The 17009-nt window shown below is 41.7% G+C and overlaps 1 protein-coding gene across 3 annotated transcripts in view; it reads right to left on the bottom strand.

The window, feature by feature from the left end:
• Nucleotides 1-17009, bottom strand: part of LOC140494495 (cystinosin-like) — a 69634-nt gene that overhangs the window by 9429 nt on the left and 43196 nt on the right. For all 3 annotated transcript variants that reach the window (XM_072593735.1, XM_072593738.1, XM_072593737.1), the window contains 4 exons: nt 12706-12805; nt 6051-6170; nt 2559-2729; nt 1292-1409 (listed from right to left, as the gene is read on the bottom strand). In XM_072593735.1, coding sequence (XP_072449836.1) covers nt 1292-1409; nt 2559-2729; nt 6051-6170; nt 12706-12805 — 509 coding nt within the window. The remainder of the gene's footprint in view (nt 1-1291; nt 1410-2558; nt 2730-6050; nt 6171-12705; nt 12806-17009) is intronic.

The raw sequence follows: 17009 nt of genomic DNA on the forward strand, positions 1-17009 counted from the left end.
TAGTCTAAGAAAAAGGGGCATCAATTTAGGATTGAGATGATTTGAATTTCTACTGAGGGCTGAGTGTCTTTGGAAGTCCTTGTTACAAAGAGCTTTGGGGGCAGAATCTGCGTATATTTATGATCAATAGGGGAATATCAAGGGATATGAGGAAAAACACAGAAAAGTGGATGTGTAAAATGTCAGCTCAGACATGAACCTACTGAATTGTAAAGCAGGTTTGACAGTCTGAACAGTTTACTCCTATTACTATTTCTTAATGTATTCTTAAGTGAATTCAATCACTCCCACATCCTCTCCTCTTACAGTAAAGAAGTTTCTTCTGAGTTCTCAATTGTCACCAAGAAATTTGATCTTATATTGATGAGTCTTCCTATCAAGGGGAATATTCTCTGCATCCACTCAAAACCTTGCAATGTTAAATCCTTCTATTGAGTCACCTACAACTTTCTTTCCGAGAAGGAACCCGGTCTTTCCCATATGTAAACCCACACATACTGTCTGTAATACTTGTAAATCTTCTCTGCACCCTCTCCAATGCCTTGATAACCTATTTATAACATGACAATTAGAACTGCACACAATATTGTGTCACCTAACCAAGAGTCGATACGTCCCTATTGTGTAAAGTGCTAGTTTTTTCTAATGACCTTTCTAACCTGTGATGTAATATTTGGCAATTAGCACATCGGGAGCCCTTGTTTCACAGGTGTGGTGACAGTTGCCTTGACTACACAGTCTGTGGAGAGAACAAACAGACTTGCAAAGTCACCAAGAGCAAGTTTACTAGAATGGGTCCAACGATAAGCAGTTTCAATTTAGTAGAGAGATTCGCGAAACTAATGGTTCTCCTTACAGCAGGGAAGATTCAATCAAGGTGTTCAAAATCATTATGGGTTTTGATAGGATAAAATGAGATACTGATTTAAGGCAATCACCTAAAAAACTAGAGGGAAGGTGAGGTAACTTTTTAAATGAGTGAGTTGTGATCTGTAATGCACTGGCTTACAAGGGTGGCGAAAGCAGTTTCATTCAAAGATTTAAAAATAAATTGGATAAGTATTTGCAGAGAAAAATGGCAGGGCTATGAAGTTAGCAGAGAAATGCAGCATAGCTAAGTAGCTGGTAACTGGAAAGCATTTGTATTGCAGCCATGGTGCTGAGTGGAGATGGGAACATGAGAAGCAGAATGCAAGGATCTCTGATCCCTGTACACATACTCAACGCAGCCATTTACAACTTCAGTCATTCCAGAGTGAACATTTCAATCCAGATAAAAATCAGTCATTACCGTTGTTATAAGACTGTAAGAACATCTGTACAATGCTGAAACTTCCTCCAGTGAAATCTAGCAGCACATTCCCAATCGACCAACCAATTGTGCTCTTCCTGCGATAATTCATATAGGCCTGGAGAGAGTGTGTTAATGGAACATTCACAAATCAAGAGATAATCATAGTAACTTTCAAAAACTATTCACTGGAAGGCACATCAAACACATTGCAGAGTAGTGTACTGGATAGGAACATTTGCCTGAGTGGGACAGATCAAACCATATAGAGAGAGGAGATTCCTTTTTTTTATGATTAAGATTAGATTCCCTACAGTGTGGAAACAGGCCCTTCAGCCCAACAAGTCTACACCGACCCTTCAAAGAGCAACCCACCCAAACCCCTTTTCCCTTTGACTAATGCACCTAACACTATGGCCAATTCACCTGACCTGCACATCTTTGGACTGTGGGAGGAAACTGGAGCACCCAGAGGAAACCCACACAAACACGGGGAGAATGTGCAAACTCCACACAGTTGCCTCAGGCTGGAATCGAACCTGGGACTCTGGTGCTGTGAGGCAGCAGTGCTAACCACTGAGCCACCATGCTATTTGTCCTAACATAAATCCTAACAGACAGAACTTAATCCAGGTCATGTCCTGAAATGACCTTTCCTGAAGAAGGTTCATTGGACCCAAAAAGTTAACTCTGCTTTCTCTCTGCTGCCAGACCTGTTTTTCCAGCAATTTGTTTGTCATCTCCGGACTTTGTTTCCATCATTGATGAGAAATTTCTAGAATATTTTTCCCCTCATTGATCCAGCATTTTCTCCTCTCCTATCCTCCACAGGATTACAGAGAGGGGATATCCAGTTAGGATCAGATAAGGCATCTGGGCCTTTAATGAACTGATTAGTGTTAATGACTCAACAGATCTCAATCTTTTCTCTCAGCCTAAAGCTTTAAGGCAACCACATAGCTGGGTTCAGTAATGTAGAGGTCAGTGCTTGGTCAATTTGCGAAAGGTTGGTGACTCGAGCTACTCTTGAACAAGAATCCTTTCAATCATTCTTCAGATTAATGTCACGTCCCAGACATTAATGTCACAGTCAAATCCCCCAGCATTTTCATACTTTTGTACATCTAAAGACTCAGACATTGTAGCCGGAGAGGCTGCAGAATTCTGCACGCATCAACACCCAATTTACAAATCACCAAAGACCCCTCATTCCAATGGACTGTACCCTGTGCAGACTACCCCTCAAACCACGATCCCTATTACATACCTGGGGCACATATTTGATGACTGTTATTACAAGTTTGATGTAGGAAAAATAGTAGAGGTACTGCAGCCACGTGATTTTATTCACGAGTGTCACAAACAAAGTGATAAGGGCAAAAAGCCATGCAGCCACCAGAAATCCAGTAGTAACTTTTGAGACTTTCTGCTCCCCTCGCTGTGTGAGAAAAGGACAAGGCAGGCAGTCATGATGAAGCATTACCATAAACAAAGACTATGAACAATATAGCTTATAAGTATCAAAAACAAAGGGCTCAGAAGAACCAGGTGCAGAATGCAGCACCGCACCACCCTCCTGCAATCAGGAAAATAAAACTGGAAATGGTCAGGAGATTTATTTCAGTACAGCTTTTAGTCAATGAACAGAGGAAGGGAACAAAATGAAAATTGGCATTTGGGTTTTCAGAAGATGCCTCTTTAGAGAAACTGCACAACAATGAAGGTGAGAGATCAAAGGGAGTGCAGCAGCCCAGACAGAGAGATGCCAAGGGGACTAAGCACAGAACTGGCATAAACAGTGTTTGCGACAAGTTTTGAAATGTATCTCAGATCTGTGCTGGGGCTTCTTTCTCTCCATTTGTGAAGCAATGCAACAAAAATTATTTTAAAATTGCAGGAGGGCACCTACCAGGTACTAGACAAGTTCACAACCGAGAAACGAGAAGTAGTACATTCACATCTCTGACCAAACAGTTCAATTTAATAGAGGAATAGAGAAATAGAGAATGAGAAGTGCAGAAGCAAGGTTTAACAAATTATGTATTTTATACATGATGACAATGTATAACAAGGGAATTTGTATGGATATTGGTTAGGTCAGAATGTGTTATGCAGAATTAAGGAGTGTTCAACAATTAATAGTGACGATGTACTCATTTTACCAGAGATAAAGAAGCAACACTGAATATGTAGTATTGCTGAAAAAAAAAAGACATGCTGTTACAACTGCTCCTCTTGCACACATCAGGGCAGAATTGCAAGGATAACGAATCTCAAAGGGATCAACAACTTACACTGCATGAGAAGAACAGCAATGCTCAATTTAATTAAAAAAAAGAGATAAAAGCAGAAGTAGGCCATTTGGCCCTATCAAGCCTGTTCTGTCACAGAATCCCTACAGTGTAGAACAGGCCATTTGGCCCCACAAGTCCACAGTGACCCTCTGAAGAGTCTCCCACCCAGACCCATGCCTCAACCCTATTACACAACATTGCCCCCAAACCTACACATCCCTGTTCTCTATGCGCAATTTAGCAAGGCCAATTCAGCTAATCTGCAGATCTTTAGACTGTTGGAGGAAACTGGAGCACCCAGAGGAAATCAATGTAGACAAGGGGAGAATGTACAAATTCCACACAGACGGTCACCAGATGCTGGAATCGAACCCGGGTCCGTGGCGCTGTGAGGTAGCAGTGCTGACCACTGAGCCACCATACAGCAAGTCATTCAATAAGATCATGGCCAATCTGATCATCCTCAATTCCACTTTCCTGCTTTTTCCCCATCACTTTCAATTCCCTTGTTGATTAAAAATATGTATAAATGAATATATTTAACAATGCAACCACAACAACTTTTGCAATAAAGTGTCATATTTAGTACCCTCAGAAATAATTCCTCATTTGTCTTAAATGGGTGATTCCCGTACTCTGAGATTATATCCTCTGGTACTAGACCCTCCCATAAGGAAACAACCTCTCTGCATCTACTCTGTCAAGTGGTCAGAAGTGGGAATGTTCGCCGAATGATTGCACAATGTTCAGCCTCATTCTCAACTCCTCAGATATTGAAGCTGTCCATGTTCAAATGCAACAAGATCTGGATAATATCCAGGTTTGGGCCGACAAGTGGCAAATAACATTCATGCCACACAAATGCCAGGCTATGATCATCAGCAATAAGAGACAATCTAACCACTGACCTTGGCATTCAATGGTGTTACGATCATTGCACTCCCTGTTATCAACATCTTGGGCATTACCACTGACCAGAAACTTAACTGGACTCATCACAAACACAGTGGCTACAAAAGCAGGTCAAAGGCTAGGAATACTGCGGCAAGTAACTCACCTCCTGACTCCCCAAAGCCTGTCCACCACTTACAAGGCACAAGACAGGATTGTGATGGAGTACTCCCCAGCTGCATGGTTGGGTGTAGCCCTAATGACACTCAAGAAGCTTGACACCATCCAGGACAAAGCAATCCACTTGATAGGCACCACATTTGCAAGCATCCATTCACTCCACTAATGATGCTCACTAGCAGCAGTATGCACTACCTACAAGATGGCACTGCAGAAATTTACCAAAGATCCTTAGACAGCACCTTCCAAAACCATGACTACTCCCAACTCAAGGACAAGGGAAGCATATATATGGGATCACCACCACCTTCAAGTTCCCCACCAAGCCACTCACCATCCTGACTTGGAAATATATTGCTGTTCCTTTCCTGTCACTAGGTCAAACTCCTGGAATTCCCTCCCTTGTGACATTCTGGGTCAATCCAAAGCAGGTGGACTGCAGTGGTTCAAGTAGGCAGCTCACCACCGCCTTCTCAAGGGACAAATAGGGACAGGCAATAAATGCGGGTCAGTCAATGATGCCCACATTCTGCAAATGAATAAATAAAAGTCCTTAAAAATATTGTATATTTCAATAAGGCTGCTCTCATTTTTCTAAACTTTAATGAGTCCAACTTATTCAACCTCGCCCCATAAGAAAATCTCTCCGTACAGATAACTAACCTAGGGAATCTGTTCTGGACTGCTTCCAGAATATCTTTCTTTTGATAAGGAGACCAAAACAGTTCACAGTATTCCAGCTGTGGTGGGACTAGTGCATTGTATAGTTTCAACAACACCTCCTTATTTTGATACTTAAATTCTCTTTGAAACAAAGGCTGACATTTTATTTGCCTTCCTCATTACCCAGTGAACTTGTGGATTATATTTTTGTGACTTATGTACCACAATCCCCAAATTCCTCATTTAAATAATATTCAGCTCCTCTATTGTTTCTGGCAAATTGCATAACATCAGGTTTCCCTGTATTATATTCTGCCACATTTTTTTGCCCATTCAACCTGTCTATATGCCTCTGTAGGCTCCGCCATGCTCATCAGTTGCCTATTTTTGTGGCACCTGCAAACTTGGCTACACAGTACATTCACTTTCCTCCTCCAAGTCGCTAATATATATTTCTATTATACTATGCAAGGAATGAAAAGTTTGAATTAATACAAAAGGAGAAGATGATCTGGAATTTACATTAGGAAGAGCGAATAGAAGCAAACTCCTCAGAGCTCTTAGAATGGAGAAAATTATAAGGGGTTGAGTGAGAAAGGAAATCAGAATACAATGTGACCAGTCACAGGAAAGGACAGGAAAATGGGAGTCAGAAATCAGTTGCTGACCTCATTCAGTCCTCGACATTATGAAACTTAAAAAGTAACTAGTCTCTTTAGAGGCGAACCTACCTCATAAAAACAACACTGGCAGATTGTAATCACTGTTAGCAGGATGGCATGCAGACTGAAGAAGACATCACTACCTTGCACAGGGTTCACCTCACTTGGATTGTACACCACGAACTGTTCCTGACAAAAAAAGATGTATTTAGAACATTCATGACAATCAAATTAACAGTGTAACTTGGAGTAAAACCACTCAACCATTTAGGAACTCAGTCAGAATAAATTACAAATCCATTACATACATTTGAGTAACTTCAAATAGTCACATGAAGTAAATGAACAGGGTCAACAGGGATCTACAAAAAGGAAATCATATTTGACAATACAGATGGGAATTGCTTTGATTATGTTACTTGCGGCACTGAGAAAGAACCAAGAGAATTTCAGGATTTAAGTAAGCTCCTATGTAGATTAGGAGAAAGTGAGGACTGCAGATGCTAGAGATTAGAGCTGAAAATGTGTTGCTGGAAAAGCGCAGCAGGTCAGGCAGCATCCAAGGAGCAGGAGAATCTACGTTTCGGGCATGAGCCCTTCTTCAGGATTCCTGAAGAAGGGCTCATGCCCGAAACGTCGATTCTCCTGCTCCTTGGACGCTGCCTGACCTGCTGCGCTTTTCTAGTGACACATTTTCAGCTCCTACGAGGATTAATAAACAAAATTAGAGCACATGGGATTGGGGCAATATATTGTTATATTTTGAAGACTGGTTAACAAACAAAATACAATAGAAATAAACAGGTCAGACTGAAGGTGGTAGTATTTGGGAAGTATCAGTGAAGACCACAACTATTCACAATTCATATCAATGATTTTGGATGTGGAAACCAAAATTTCCAATTTTGCTGAAGAACACAAAATTAGGTGGGGAATGAGAGTTGTTAGTGGGTGTTAAATGGGACTTGGAAAAGCTAACTGAATGGTCAAGAACATAGCAGATGAAAAATAATGTAAACTAAGTGTGAGGTTATCCAGTTGAAGTTTTAAAAAGGCAGAATATTTCTAAAACGGTCAGAGGCCAGGGAGAAGTGGTGTTGTCCAAACAGGTCTTGGGGTCCTTGTTTGTCAATCACTCAGAGCTACCATGAAAGAAATGTCTTGCTGCAAATCCAGGTTCACCAAGGCTCTACGGAATATTGCACCTAGATCTTCTGGTAGCTTGAGATGATGAGTGCGTGTCAGGGACCGAGGCAGCACAGTCAACAGATTTGAGTGCAAGGATTCCAAGGTGGAGGCAACTGTTGGAGACAATGTGAATGACAAGTTGTTTGGTGCTTAAGACGGGCAAGAGGCAAGAAAATGCACCAAACTAAGGTAGCTGTGATACATGGAGAAGGTTGAGGACGTGGTGTTTGACTGCAAGAAATCAGAGAAGCACCATGTTATGATGTTTTGGCTGCACTACAAGAAATGAAAAGATGACAGGGAAAGTGCCGAGTACATGCAGGATGAACATATTACTACAGGAATCAGCATGGTGAAGTGGGCCACATTTGAGGCAGTGGGGAGCTGCAGGCTTTTCCAAGAGGAATAGAATGGAGGCTACACGGATTGAGAGAAAGGAAATCAGAATATGATGTAACCAGTCACAGAAAAGACAGGAAAATGGGAGTTAGGCACTAGATGTTGCTCTCATTCAGAAATTCAGAAGTAACAAGCCTGACCGGAGGTTGATTGACTTGATATAACAAATACTGATAGATTGTGAGCGTTGTTAGCAGGATTGCTTGGAGACTGGTTCACACCACGTAAGCAACTGTCTAGTTTTTCAAATGAAACAAAAACTATACAGCGCATGACAGATGTAGTCTCAAAAAACCGACAGCTGCAGTAAAACCTCCCCACTTTTATATTCCATTCCTCTTGCAATAAACCAATTTATTTGCGAATTGTTTGCTATACCTGTGGACTACCTTATGATTCATGAACAGGAAAACCAGATCTGTCTGCACAACATCAGACAACCTCTCTATTTAAAATAATACACCACTTTTTCATTCTTCCTGCTGGAGTGGACTAGTTCACATTTTCTCACATTACATTCCAGCTGCCAAATCTTTGTTAACTCACAACTTCTGTATCACTCTGCAGATTCTACTACCTCAACAGCTTACTTTCTGACCCATCGTGATATCAGTAAATCTAGTTACTTTTCAATTGGTTGCACCATCCAAAACATTGATATAGATTGTAATTAGTGAAGTCCCAAGTACCAAAAGTTGTGGCATTTCACTAATTTAGCTTACCAACATGAAAGTGACCCATTTATCCCTACTCTCTGCTTCCTGTTATCCAATCAATCCTTTCTCCATGACAATATATTATCCCCTACACCTTATGCTCTTATCTTGTACAGATGCCTTTGCTTTGGCACCAAATCAAATTTCTTTTGAAAACCCAAAAACAGCACAGCCACAATGAATGTAACGTTGTCAAAAGCTCAGATCAAAAGTAGGCTAATAAGCTATAGTTTCCTGTAGTTCCCTTACTGGAGTAAAAATAGTACGTTTTTTTTCCAATCCACTAGAACCTTTCCAGAATTGAAGACATTTTGAAAGCTTATAACCAATGCTGACTCTTTTAATACTCCAGGATGCCAATTATCCAATCCTGAGGATTTGTCAGCTTTCACAGTCATAAGAAGTACGAAAACAAATTCTTTGGCCCAACTTGTCCTTGCTGACTAAGTTTCCTCAACTGAAATAGTCAACATTTGCCTGGGTTTGGCCCACAGCCCTCTAACCTTTCCTATCCATGTACCTGCCCAAATGTCTTTTTCATGTTGTAAATATATCTGCCTCTACCACTTCCTTTAGCAGCTCGTTCCATATGCGCACCACCCTGAGAGAAAAAGTTGCCAGATTGAATAGTTTTTCTAGCCACTTCTTCCTGTAATGGGTAATTGTTTTAAATTCATCATGATGTTCAATCATTTCTTGGAAGTGTTGTACCATGAGGTCAGACATAAAACACCTGTTCAAAGCTTCCTGCATGTCTAGACAACCAATACAGCTTCAGTTAGAAAATAAAAACAAAAAGAATGATAGATGCCAGAGATCTGAAACAATAAAAGACAGTATTGGAAAAACAGGTGATTTTTCTTTAAAAACCTGTTTTTATATCACTAGTTTTTGTTCCTCATACTCTAAACAGGCAGAAAGCAGACAGAGAGAGTATGGTGTTATAATGATCGATTATGCGATACCCACAGTCTGACTGCGCAAAGCTTCTAGAGTCTGTCGTAGTATATTTAGAGCCACTACTAAACATGACTCTCCCATACAGACAACGCTCTGCTCCAAACCCCATAGGGCAGCATGGTGACTCAGTGGTTAGCACTGCTCCCTCACAGCGCCAGGGACCAGAGTTCAATTCCAGCCTCCAGAGACAGTCTATGTGGAGTTTGCACATGCTCCCTGTCACTGCTTGGGATTTCCTCCAGGTGCTCCAGTTTCCTCCCACAATCTAAAGATGTAGGGGTTATGTGAATTGAATATGCTAAATTGCCCACAGTGTTCAGGGATGTGTTTGTTAGGTGCATCAGTGTGGGGTAAATGTAGGGTAATAAAGGTTAGGGAATGTGTCTCGGTGGGATACTCGGTGTGGACTTGATGGGCCAAATGGCCTGCTTCCACACTGTAGGGATTCTATGATTCTATGAAAACTGACCTCACCAAAAGGATGCATAGTTGCTTTGCGAAATGATCACCTAATTAGGTGGGCAACCTCTTACTATAAAATAAAACAAAGTAGTGCAAATCTGAAACAAATTGCTGGACAAACTCAGCAGGTCTGGCAGCATCTGTGGAGAGAGAGTCCAGTGACTCTTCAGTAAGACTGATAGGAAGGAGTGGTATTTATGCTGATACAGGGGTTTGGGAAGGGCTGGGGATGAGGAGTGAGCGGACAAGTAGAGATAGGGCTGAGCAGGAGAGGGGGCGAAATAAGGTTAGGTAGTCAAAGCGATTGTTGGTAGTAAACCAGGGAAGAGGAGTTAGATAGGTGATGACAGGGGTCATATAGCAACAGGACCTGGGGTGTGGGAGTAGGTAAAAGTCTGATAGCTGCAGGGAAGTAACTGTTCTTGAATCTGTTCTTAGGTGCATTCAAACTTTTATATCTTCTGCCTAAAGGAAGTGAGTAGGAGAGAGTAAAACTGGGATGGAAGGGTTCTTCGATTGTTGGTTCCTTTCCCAAGGCAGCGGCAAATACAGATGGAGTCAATGGATGAAAGGTTGGCTTGAGTGAAGGACTGGGCTGTGTTCTTGATCCCTTAGCTTCTTGTGGTCTTGGGAAAGGCGTTGCCGTAATACACTGTGATGCATCCAGATAGGATGTTTTCTGTGGTGCATCTATAAAAATTAGTAAGAGTCCTTGTCGCAATGCCAAATTTCCTTAGCTTCCTGAGGAAGTAGAGACATTATCGTGCTTTCTTGACCATTGCATCAAGCAGGACAGATTGTTGGCATTTGTCACTCCCAGGAACTTGACACACTTAACTACTGCTGCCTCAGCATCACTGATGCGGACAGGAGCGTGCCCTCCACTCCGCTTCCTGAAGTCAATGATCAGCTTCTTCATTTTGCTGACCCACTGATGGAGAGAGATTGTCATCTTTATAACATGCCACAAAGCATTCAATCTCATTCCTGTATTGTCTCATCGTTAGAGATCAGACCTCCTCTGGTGTCATCAGCAATTCTGTCAATGGATTTGGGGCAGAATTTAGCCATACAATCGAGAGTATAAGAATTATACGAGGGGTGTGAGCACACAACCTTGTGAGGCATCATGGAACAAGTGTTGCCATCTATTCTTATTGTGGTCTATGAGTCAGGAAGTCAAGGATCTGGTTATAGAGGAGAAGCCAAGACCTAGGTATAGATGACCTAGGGACAGATGACCTAGTTTAGACAGGAGTTTGTTTGGAATTATAGTTTTGAAGGCAGAACTGCAGTCAATAATTAGGATCCTGATGTAGGTTATCTGGATATTCCAGGGATGAGTGCAGGGCCAGGGAGATGGCGGCTGCTGTTGATCAGATATGTCGGCAGGCAAATTGCAAAGGATCAAGGCAATTTGGTATGTTGGAGTTGAGTCTGGAAGGTCTTATGCCCAAAACAATGATTCTCCTGCTCCTCGGATGCTGCCTGACCTGCTGTCAGCACCACACTCTTGACTCTATGATCTCCAGTCCTCATTTTTTCCTCCATGCTGGAGTTGGGGTTAGCCAGGACTAACTTCTCTAAACACTTCATAATTATGGAGGTCACAGCCACAGGGCAATAGACCTCTGGTGGGACAGGAGAGGTGTTGATTGTATTTCGGTAGTACGTATTCTTGAGGTTGGCCTAATTGAAGTCACTGGATATGACGAAAAAGGCCTCAGGCATGCTGCTTGGTTTTTCTTCAGCACCAGGATGGAGGAGACTTTTTGAAGCAGGTGGGGACTTCAGATCATAGTAAGGAGTGGTTAAAGATGTCTACGGATACTCCCACCAGCTGGTCCACACAGGATCGGAGTGCACAGCCGGGACTCTATCTGGTCAGTTGCATTCTCTCAAAGAATCTAATGTCTGCAGCAGTGACTGTGGTCACACGTACATCTGAGGCTGTTGGGATAGATGACAATGATCTTCTGTTCAAAGCGCGCATTGGATGCATTAAGTTTATCGGGTAGGGATGTACTGTTACCTGCGATTCTGTTCAACTTCGCTTTGTAGCCTGTTATATTGTGTAAGCCTTGCCACAAATCAAGGGTGTCTGCGTAGCTGGTGTGGGTCTCAAGTTTAGTTTCGCATTGCCTTTTGGAGTTTCAGATGGCCTTACGAAGGTCGCGGATTTCCTGTACAATTTAGGGTTGTCCAACTTGTGTGCCTCAGACCTGGACTCTAGTAGAAAGTGGATATCTCCCAGTTCATTGATGGTTTCTGGTTGGGGAACATTTGGATCAACTTTTACAGCATGCAGTCTTCTACACATTTACGAATGAAGTAATTAATAGTAGTGGCATACTTGTTTCGGTCTGGCCACTGAGTTCTTGAATATGGACCAGTCAACCAACTCTAAGCAGTCCCATAGAAGCATCAGACCAACACTGCCCCACTTTCTGTATCGAATCCTCATGTTTCAATTTCTGTTTGTAAGCCAGGAGGAGCAGTGCAGCATCATGACCTGATGTTCCAAAACACTGACGGGAATGGAGCGGTAAAATGGTCAAGGATGTTCTGACCTCTGGTGGAACAGCAGACGTGTTAATATTATTTTGGCCGCATGTTCTCGAGTTTGGCCAAGTTGAAGTCACTGGATATGATCAGCAAGGCCTCAGGATATCGTCTGAAGCTGTTTGTAGTGTTGTATCCTTTGTCAAGTGCAATCTTCACTTTTACTTGGGGCGGAGTGTACCACTGTCAGAATAGCGGAGGTGAACTGGCATGGCAGGGAGTAAGAATAGCACTTCATTATTATTGATGCTAGGATCATGTTGCATAATTCAGTGATTTAAAGGGGCTAGGAATCTCTCCATTAACATTTTGAAAGAGGTTTTCATTAGGGGGACAATAAACCATCTTCAGTAACTTGATCACCACTCCCCAAATGAACATTTACTGCAATAATCACAACTTTTTAGCATTTGTAAAGAAGTTTAATTAAATATTACCTCAACATATGGAATCCAGAAGAGACCAATATTAAACATGCCATATGCTATGTGACCAGTCAGATTAAGTGCCAGAAAATCAAAATTCAAACCAACCACACTGAAAGAGAGAGAGAGAAAAAAAAAATCATTGAACAAAAGTTCCGATGATTTTCTTACAATGCAGATCTAAGGGACACAACAGGGATTTCTGCTACAAAACTTGTCAAACATTGCATATTATAAATCTGATTTAAAAGAACATTTGTATAAACGATTTGGATGAGAACATAGCAGGCATAGTTAGTAAGTTGGTGGATGACAACAAATTTGGTGGAATAGTGGACAACGAAGAAGGTTATCTAAGATTACAGAGGTGTTGATCGATTGGGTCAATGAACTAAGGAGTGGCAGATGGAGTTTAACTTGATGAAATATGAGGTATTGCATTTTGGTAAAACAAACAAGGATAGGTGGTGCCTTGGGTATATTGTAGAACAGAGACACCTAGGGGCTCAGGTACATAATTCTTAAAATTTGCGTCACAGATAGAGAGGGTGGTTAAGGCAATGTATAGTACACTTGCCTTCATTGCTCAGACCATTGAGTATGGAGTTCAGATGACATGCTGAGGTTCTATAGGATGTTGGTTAGCCCTCATCTTGAGTATAGTGTGCAGTTCTGGTTGCTTGGCTATAGGAAGGACATTACTAAATTGGAAAGGGTTCAGAAAAGATTAGCAGGATGTTGCCAGGAATGGAGGATTTGATAAAAGCTGAACCTGACCTCAGTGGTGGACAAGTTGTTGAAAGGAATCCTGAGGAAACAGGATTACATGCATTTGGAAAGGCAAGGACTGATTAGGGATAGTCAGCATTGCTTAGTGTGGGGGAAATCATGTCCCACTAACTTAATTGAGTTTCTTGATGAAGTAACAAAGAGAAGTGATGAGGGCAGAGCAGTGGATGTGACCTACATGGACTTCAGTAAGGCTTTCGACAGGTTTCCTCATTATACATTGGTTAGCAAGGTTAGATCGCATGGGGTACAAGAAGAACTAGCTATTTGGATACAGAACTGGCTCGAGGTAGAAGACAGAGGGTGGTGGTGGAGGATTGCTTTTCAGACTGGAGGCCTGTGACCCGTCCTGGGTCCACTACTGTTCCGCATTTATATAAAGCAATCTGGATGTGAACACAGGAGGTATATATTTAGAAGTTTGCAGATGACACCAAAATGGATATTGTAGTGGACAGAAAAGGCGGCTACCTCAGAGGACAATGGGATCTTGATCAGATGGATCAATGGGCTGAGCATTGGCAGATGGAGTTTAATTTAGATAAATGTGAGGTGCTGCATTTTGGAAAGGCAAATCAGGGGCAGGGCATATATACTTAATAGTAAGGTCCTCTGTACTGTTGACGAACAACAGACCTTGGAGTACAGGTTCATCGTTCCTGAAAGTAGAGTCTCAGGTAGATAGGATTGTGAAGGCAGCGTTTAGTATGCTTTCTTTGATTGGTCGGAACATCAGGTACGGGAGTTGGAAGGTCATGTTGTGGCTGTACAGGTCATTGGTTAGGCCACTTTTGCAATATTGTGTGCAATTCTGGTCTCCGTCCTACAGGAAGGATGTTGTGAAACTTGAAAGGGTTCAGAAAAGATTTACAAGGATGTTGCCAGGGTTGGAGGATTTGAGCTATAGGGAGAGGATGAATACGCTGGGGCTGTTTTCCCTGCAGCATTATAAGGTCACCCCTCAGCCTTCAGAGGTCTATAAAATCATGAAGCGCATGGATAGGGTAAATAGGTAAGGTATTTTCCAGAGGTTGGGAGAGTCCAGAACTAGAGGGTATATGTCTTGGGTGTGGAAGGGGGGGGGGAAGAAGAGATTTAAAAGGGATCTAAGGGACAACATTTTCATGCAGAGGGTAGTGCGTGCACAGAATGAGCTGCCAGAGGAAGTGTTGGAGACTGGTACAATTACAATTACAACATTTAAAAGGCATCCGGATGGGTATATGAATAAGAAGTGCTGGCAAATGGAACTAGTTTAGGTTAGGTTATCTGGTCGGCATAGACGAGTTCGACTGAAGGGTCTGTTTCTGTGCTGCACATCTCCATGACTCTATGCCCCATACATTGCTGAAAAAATGTTTTCATTATTTTCATTAATAGACCTGTAATTATCTTGTACACCTCTGCTAGATCTCCCCTCAATGTCCTTTTGTCCCAAGGAAAAAACGTCCAGCTTATTCAGTCAGAATCATAGAATTTGAGAATCCCTACAGTGTGGAAGAAGGCCATTCAGCTCATCAAGCCAAGCCAGTCCTCCGACAGCATCCCATCCTTACCTACTCTATTCATGTAACCCTTTACTTCATATGGCTCACCAACCTAGCCTGCACATCCCTAGATAATATGTATAATTTAGCATGGCTAATCCACCTAATCTGCATATCTTTGACCTGTGGGAGGAAACTGGAGCACCCAGAGGAAACCTGCGCAGACATGGGGAGAACGTGCAAACTCCACACTATCATCCGAGGCTGGAGTCAAACTCAGGTCCTTGGCACGAAGGCAGCACTGCTGACCACTGAACCACTGTGCCGCCCTAATTAATCTGGCCAAGATCCCTGAATCATTTTGCACCTTCTCAAGGCCCTCCACATCCTTCTCAAAGCAAGGTGGCCAGAACTGAACATATATTCTAGCTGTGACCTAACCAGATCTTCATAAAAGTTCAGTATAAAGTTTCCTCACCTTATCTTTAATCTTTATGAAGCCCAGGATCTTAACAGAAACAAATTAGTGAAGAAATTTCATGTTCCCTTAGACATTAGCTTGTGTCTCTGCTCTAATAGCAACAAGCTAGAGGTTTCATCTAAGAACTTATCCAGGTCTTTGGGCCTATTTTCCAGGTTGCTTTCACATTGTGTCTCCCCCTCAAAACCTCTGTGGGGACACATTACCCAGATGCATTTTGAGGATATTCTTCCTCACTTCTCCTGCTCTTCAATCCGTCTGAGTGACCCTGAGCCATCTTCTGAGACGAATAGAAGATCATCATCTGCAAGTCATAACTCATCCTGACTTGAAACTACATTACAGTTTGATTTTTTGGATCAAAATCTGAACAACTCTTCCTAACAGCACTGTGGGCATACCTACACACCATGGACAACAGCTGTACAAAAACACTACCACATTGTCTTAGACAGTTCTGATAGAAGTCTTGGTTTAAGAGATACTCTCAAAGAAGCTCATATCCTTCACAGGGTAAATTTCATTAAGAATTTTAGCTATCTAAACTTTTTTTTCTGTATAAGAATGAACACTGGCCAGATTAGGGCATTTGAAATTTCCTGACTCCAATAAAGAACGCAGACATGACAAATTTCAAACCTATCAATGTAATCAAGGAAAACTATTCCACACCTTTTACTCAACCCTACCTAATTATGTCCAAGAATATAAGGAGGTTTGAAAATAGCACAAAAACCCCAGTGCATTTCAAAATGCTTGAACCAATTTTTCATTGATACACAAAGTGATCTAACAAATTGAAGACACCAAAGTATAAAATTCTAAGACTCAATTATAGAACTTTAATTTCCATACAAGCTATTAGTCTGACATTCATCTGTGGCCATCCACTTGAGGTTCCTTATCCTATGGGAAGGGGTCAAAGCCCAATGCTGTAAACGTGATCTTTAATGACCTGAGCAGCAAGTAATTGCATTGTTGTTCTTGAGTGAAAATGGGACTGCCAGAAAAAAACAATTCATTAATTTACAGAATGCAGAGTTTTATCATCATGTAACTTTGAACAGATCAATATTTCCACTTTAAACCAAAAAAACAGAATTAGGAAATATACTACTACAAGCTATATGGCAAATGAGTAGGACAGAATATATTAATGGCTTTTGCAGCATTAAATTAGCATTTCTGAATCTACTGCAGTGGGGTATTTCAACAAGTACCCAATTCAGGAGCTTGATCTTTTACCTTGGAAATGTGCGCAACAATGGAGCATAGACAACAAATTTGGTGAACAGTCTAATCTCATTGAGATATAAGAAATAAACAGAAAAGATTGAAAAAGATGACGTAGATTCAAATTGGAGAGATAAATTATGAGGAGAAATTTGAGAGAAAAGAAAAAGTTAAAAAAAAGTTGAAAGTACTATGTCTTTAATTTTTATAATTTTTAAATCAACCTGTGACGTTGCACCTCCATGACCATCTCATTCTGGGGTGGGAATTTGAACCCAGACCCCTGACTCAGGGGCAGGACACCACCACTACACCGCAAGACCCTT

This window comes from Chiloscyllium punctatum, chromosome 24 (assembly GCF_047496795.1).
Source record: "Chiloscyllium punctatum isolate Juve2018m chromosome 24, sChiPun1.3, whole genome shotgun sequence".
Classification (NCBI taxonomy): Eukaryota; Metazoa; Chordata; class Chondrichthyes; order Orectolobiformes; family Hemiscylliidae; genus Chiloscyllium; species Chiloscyllium punctatum.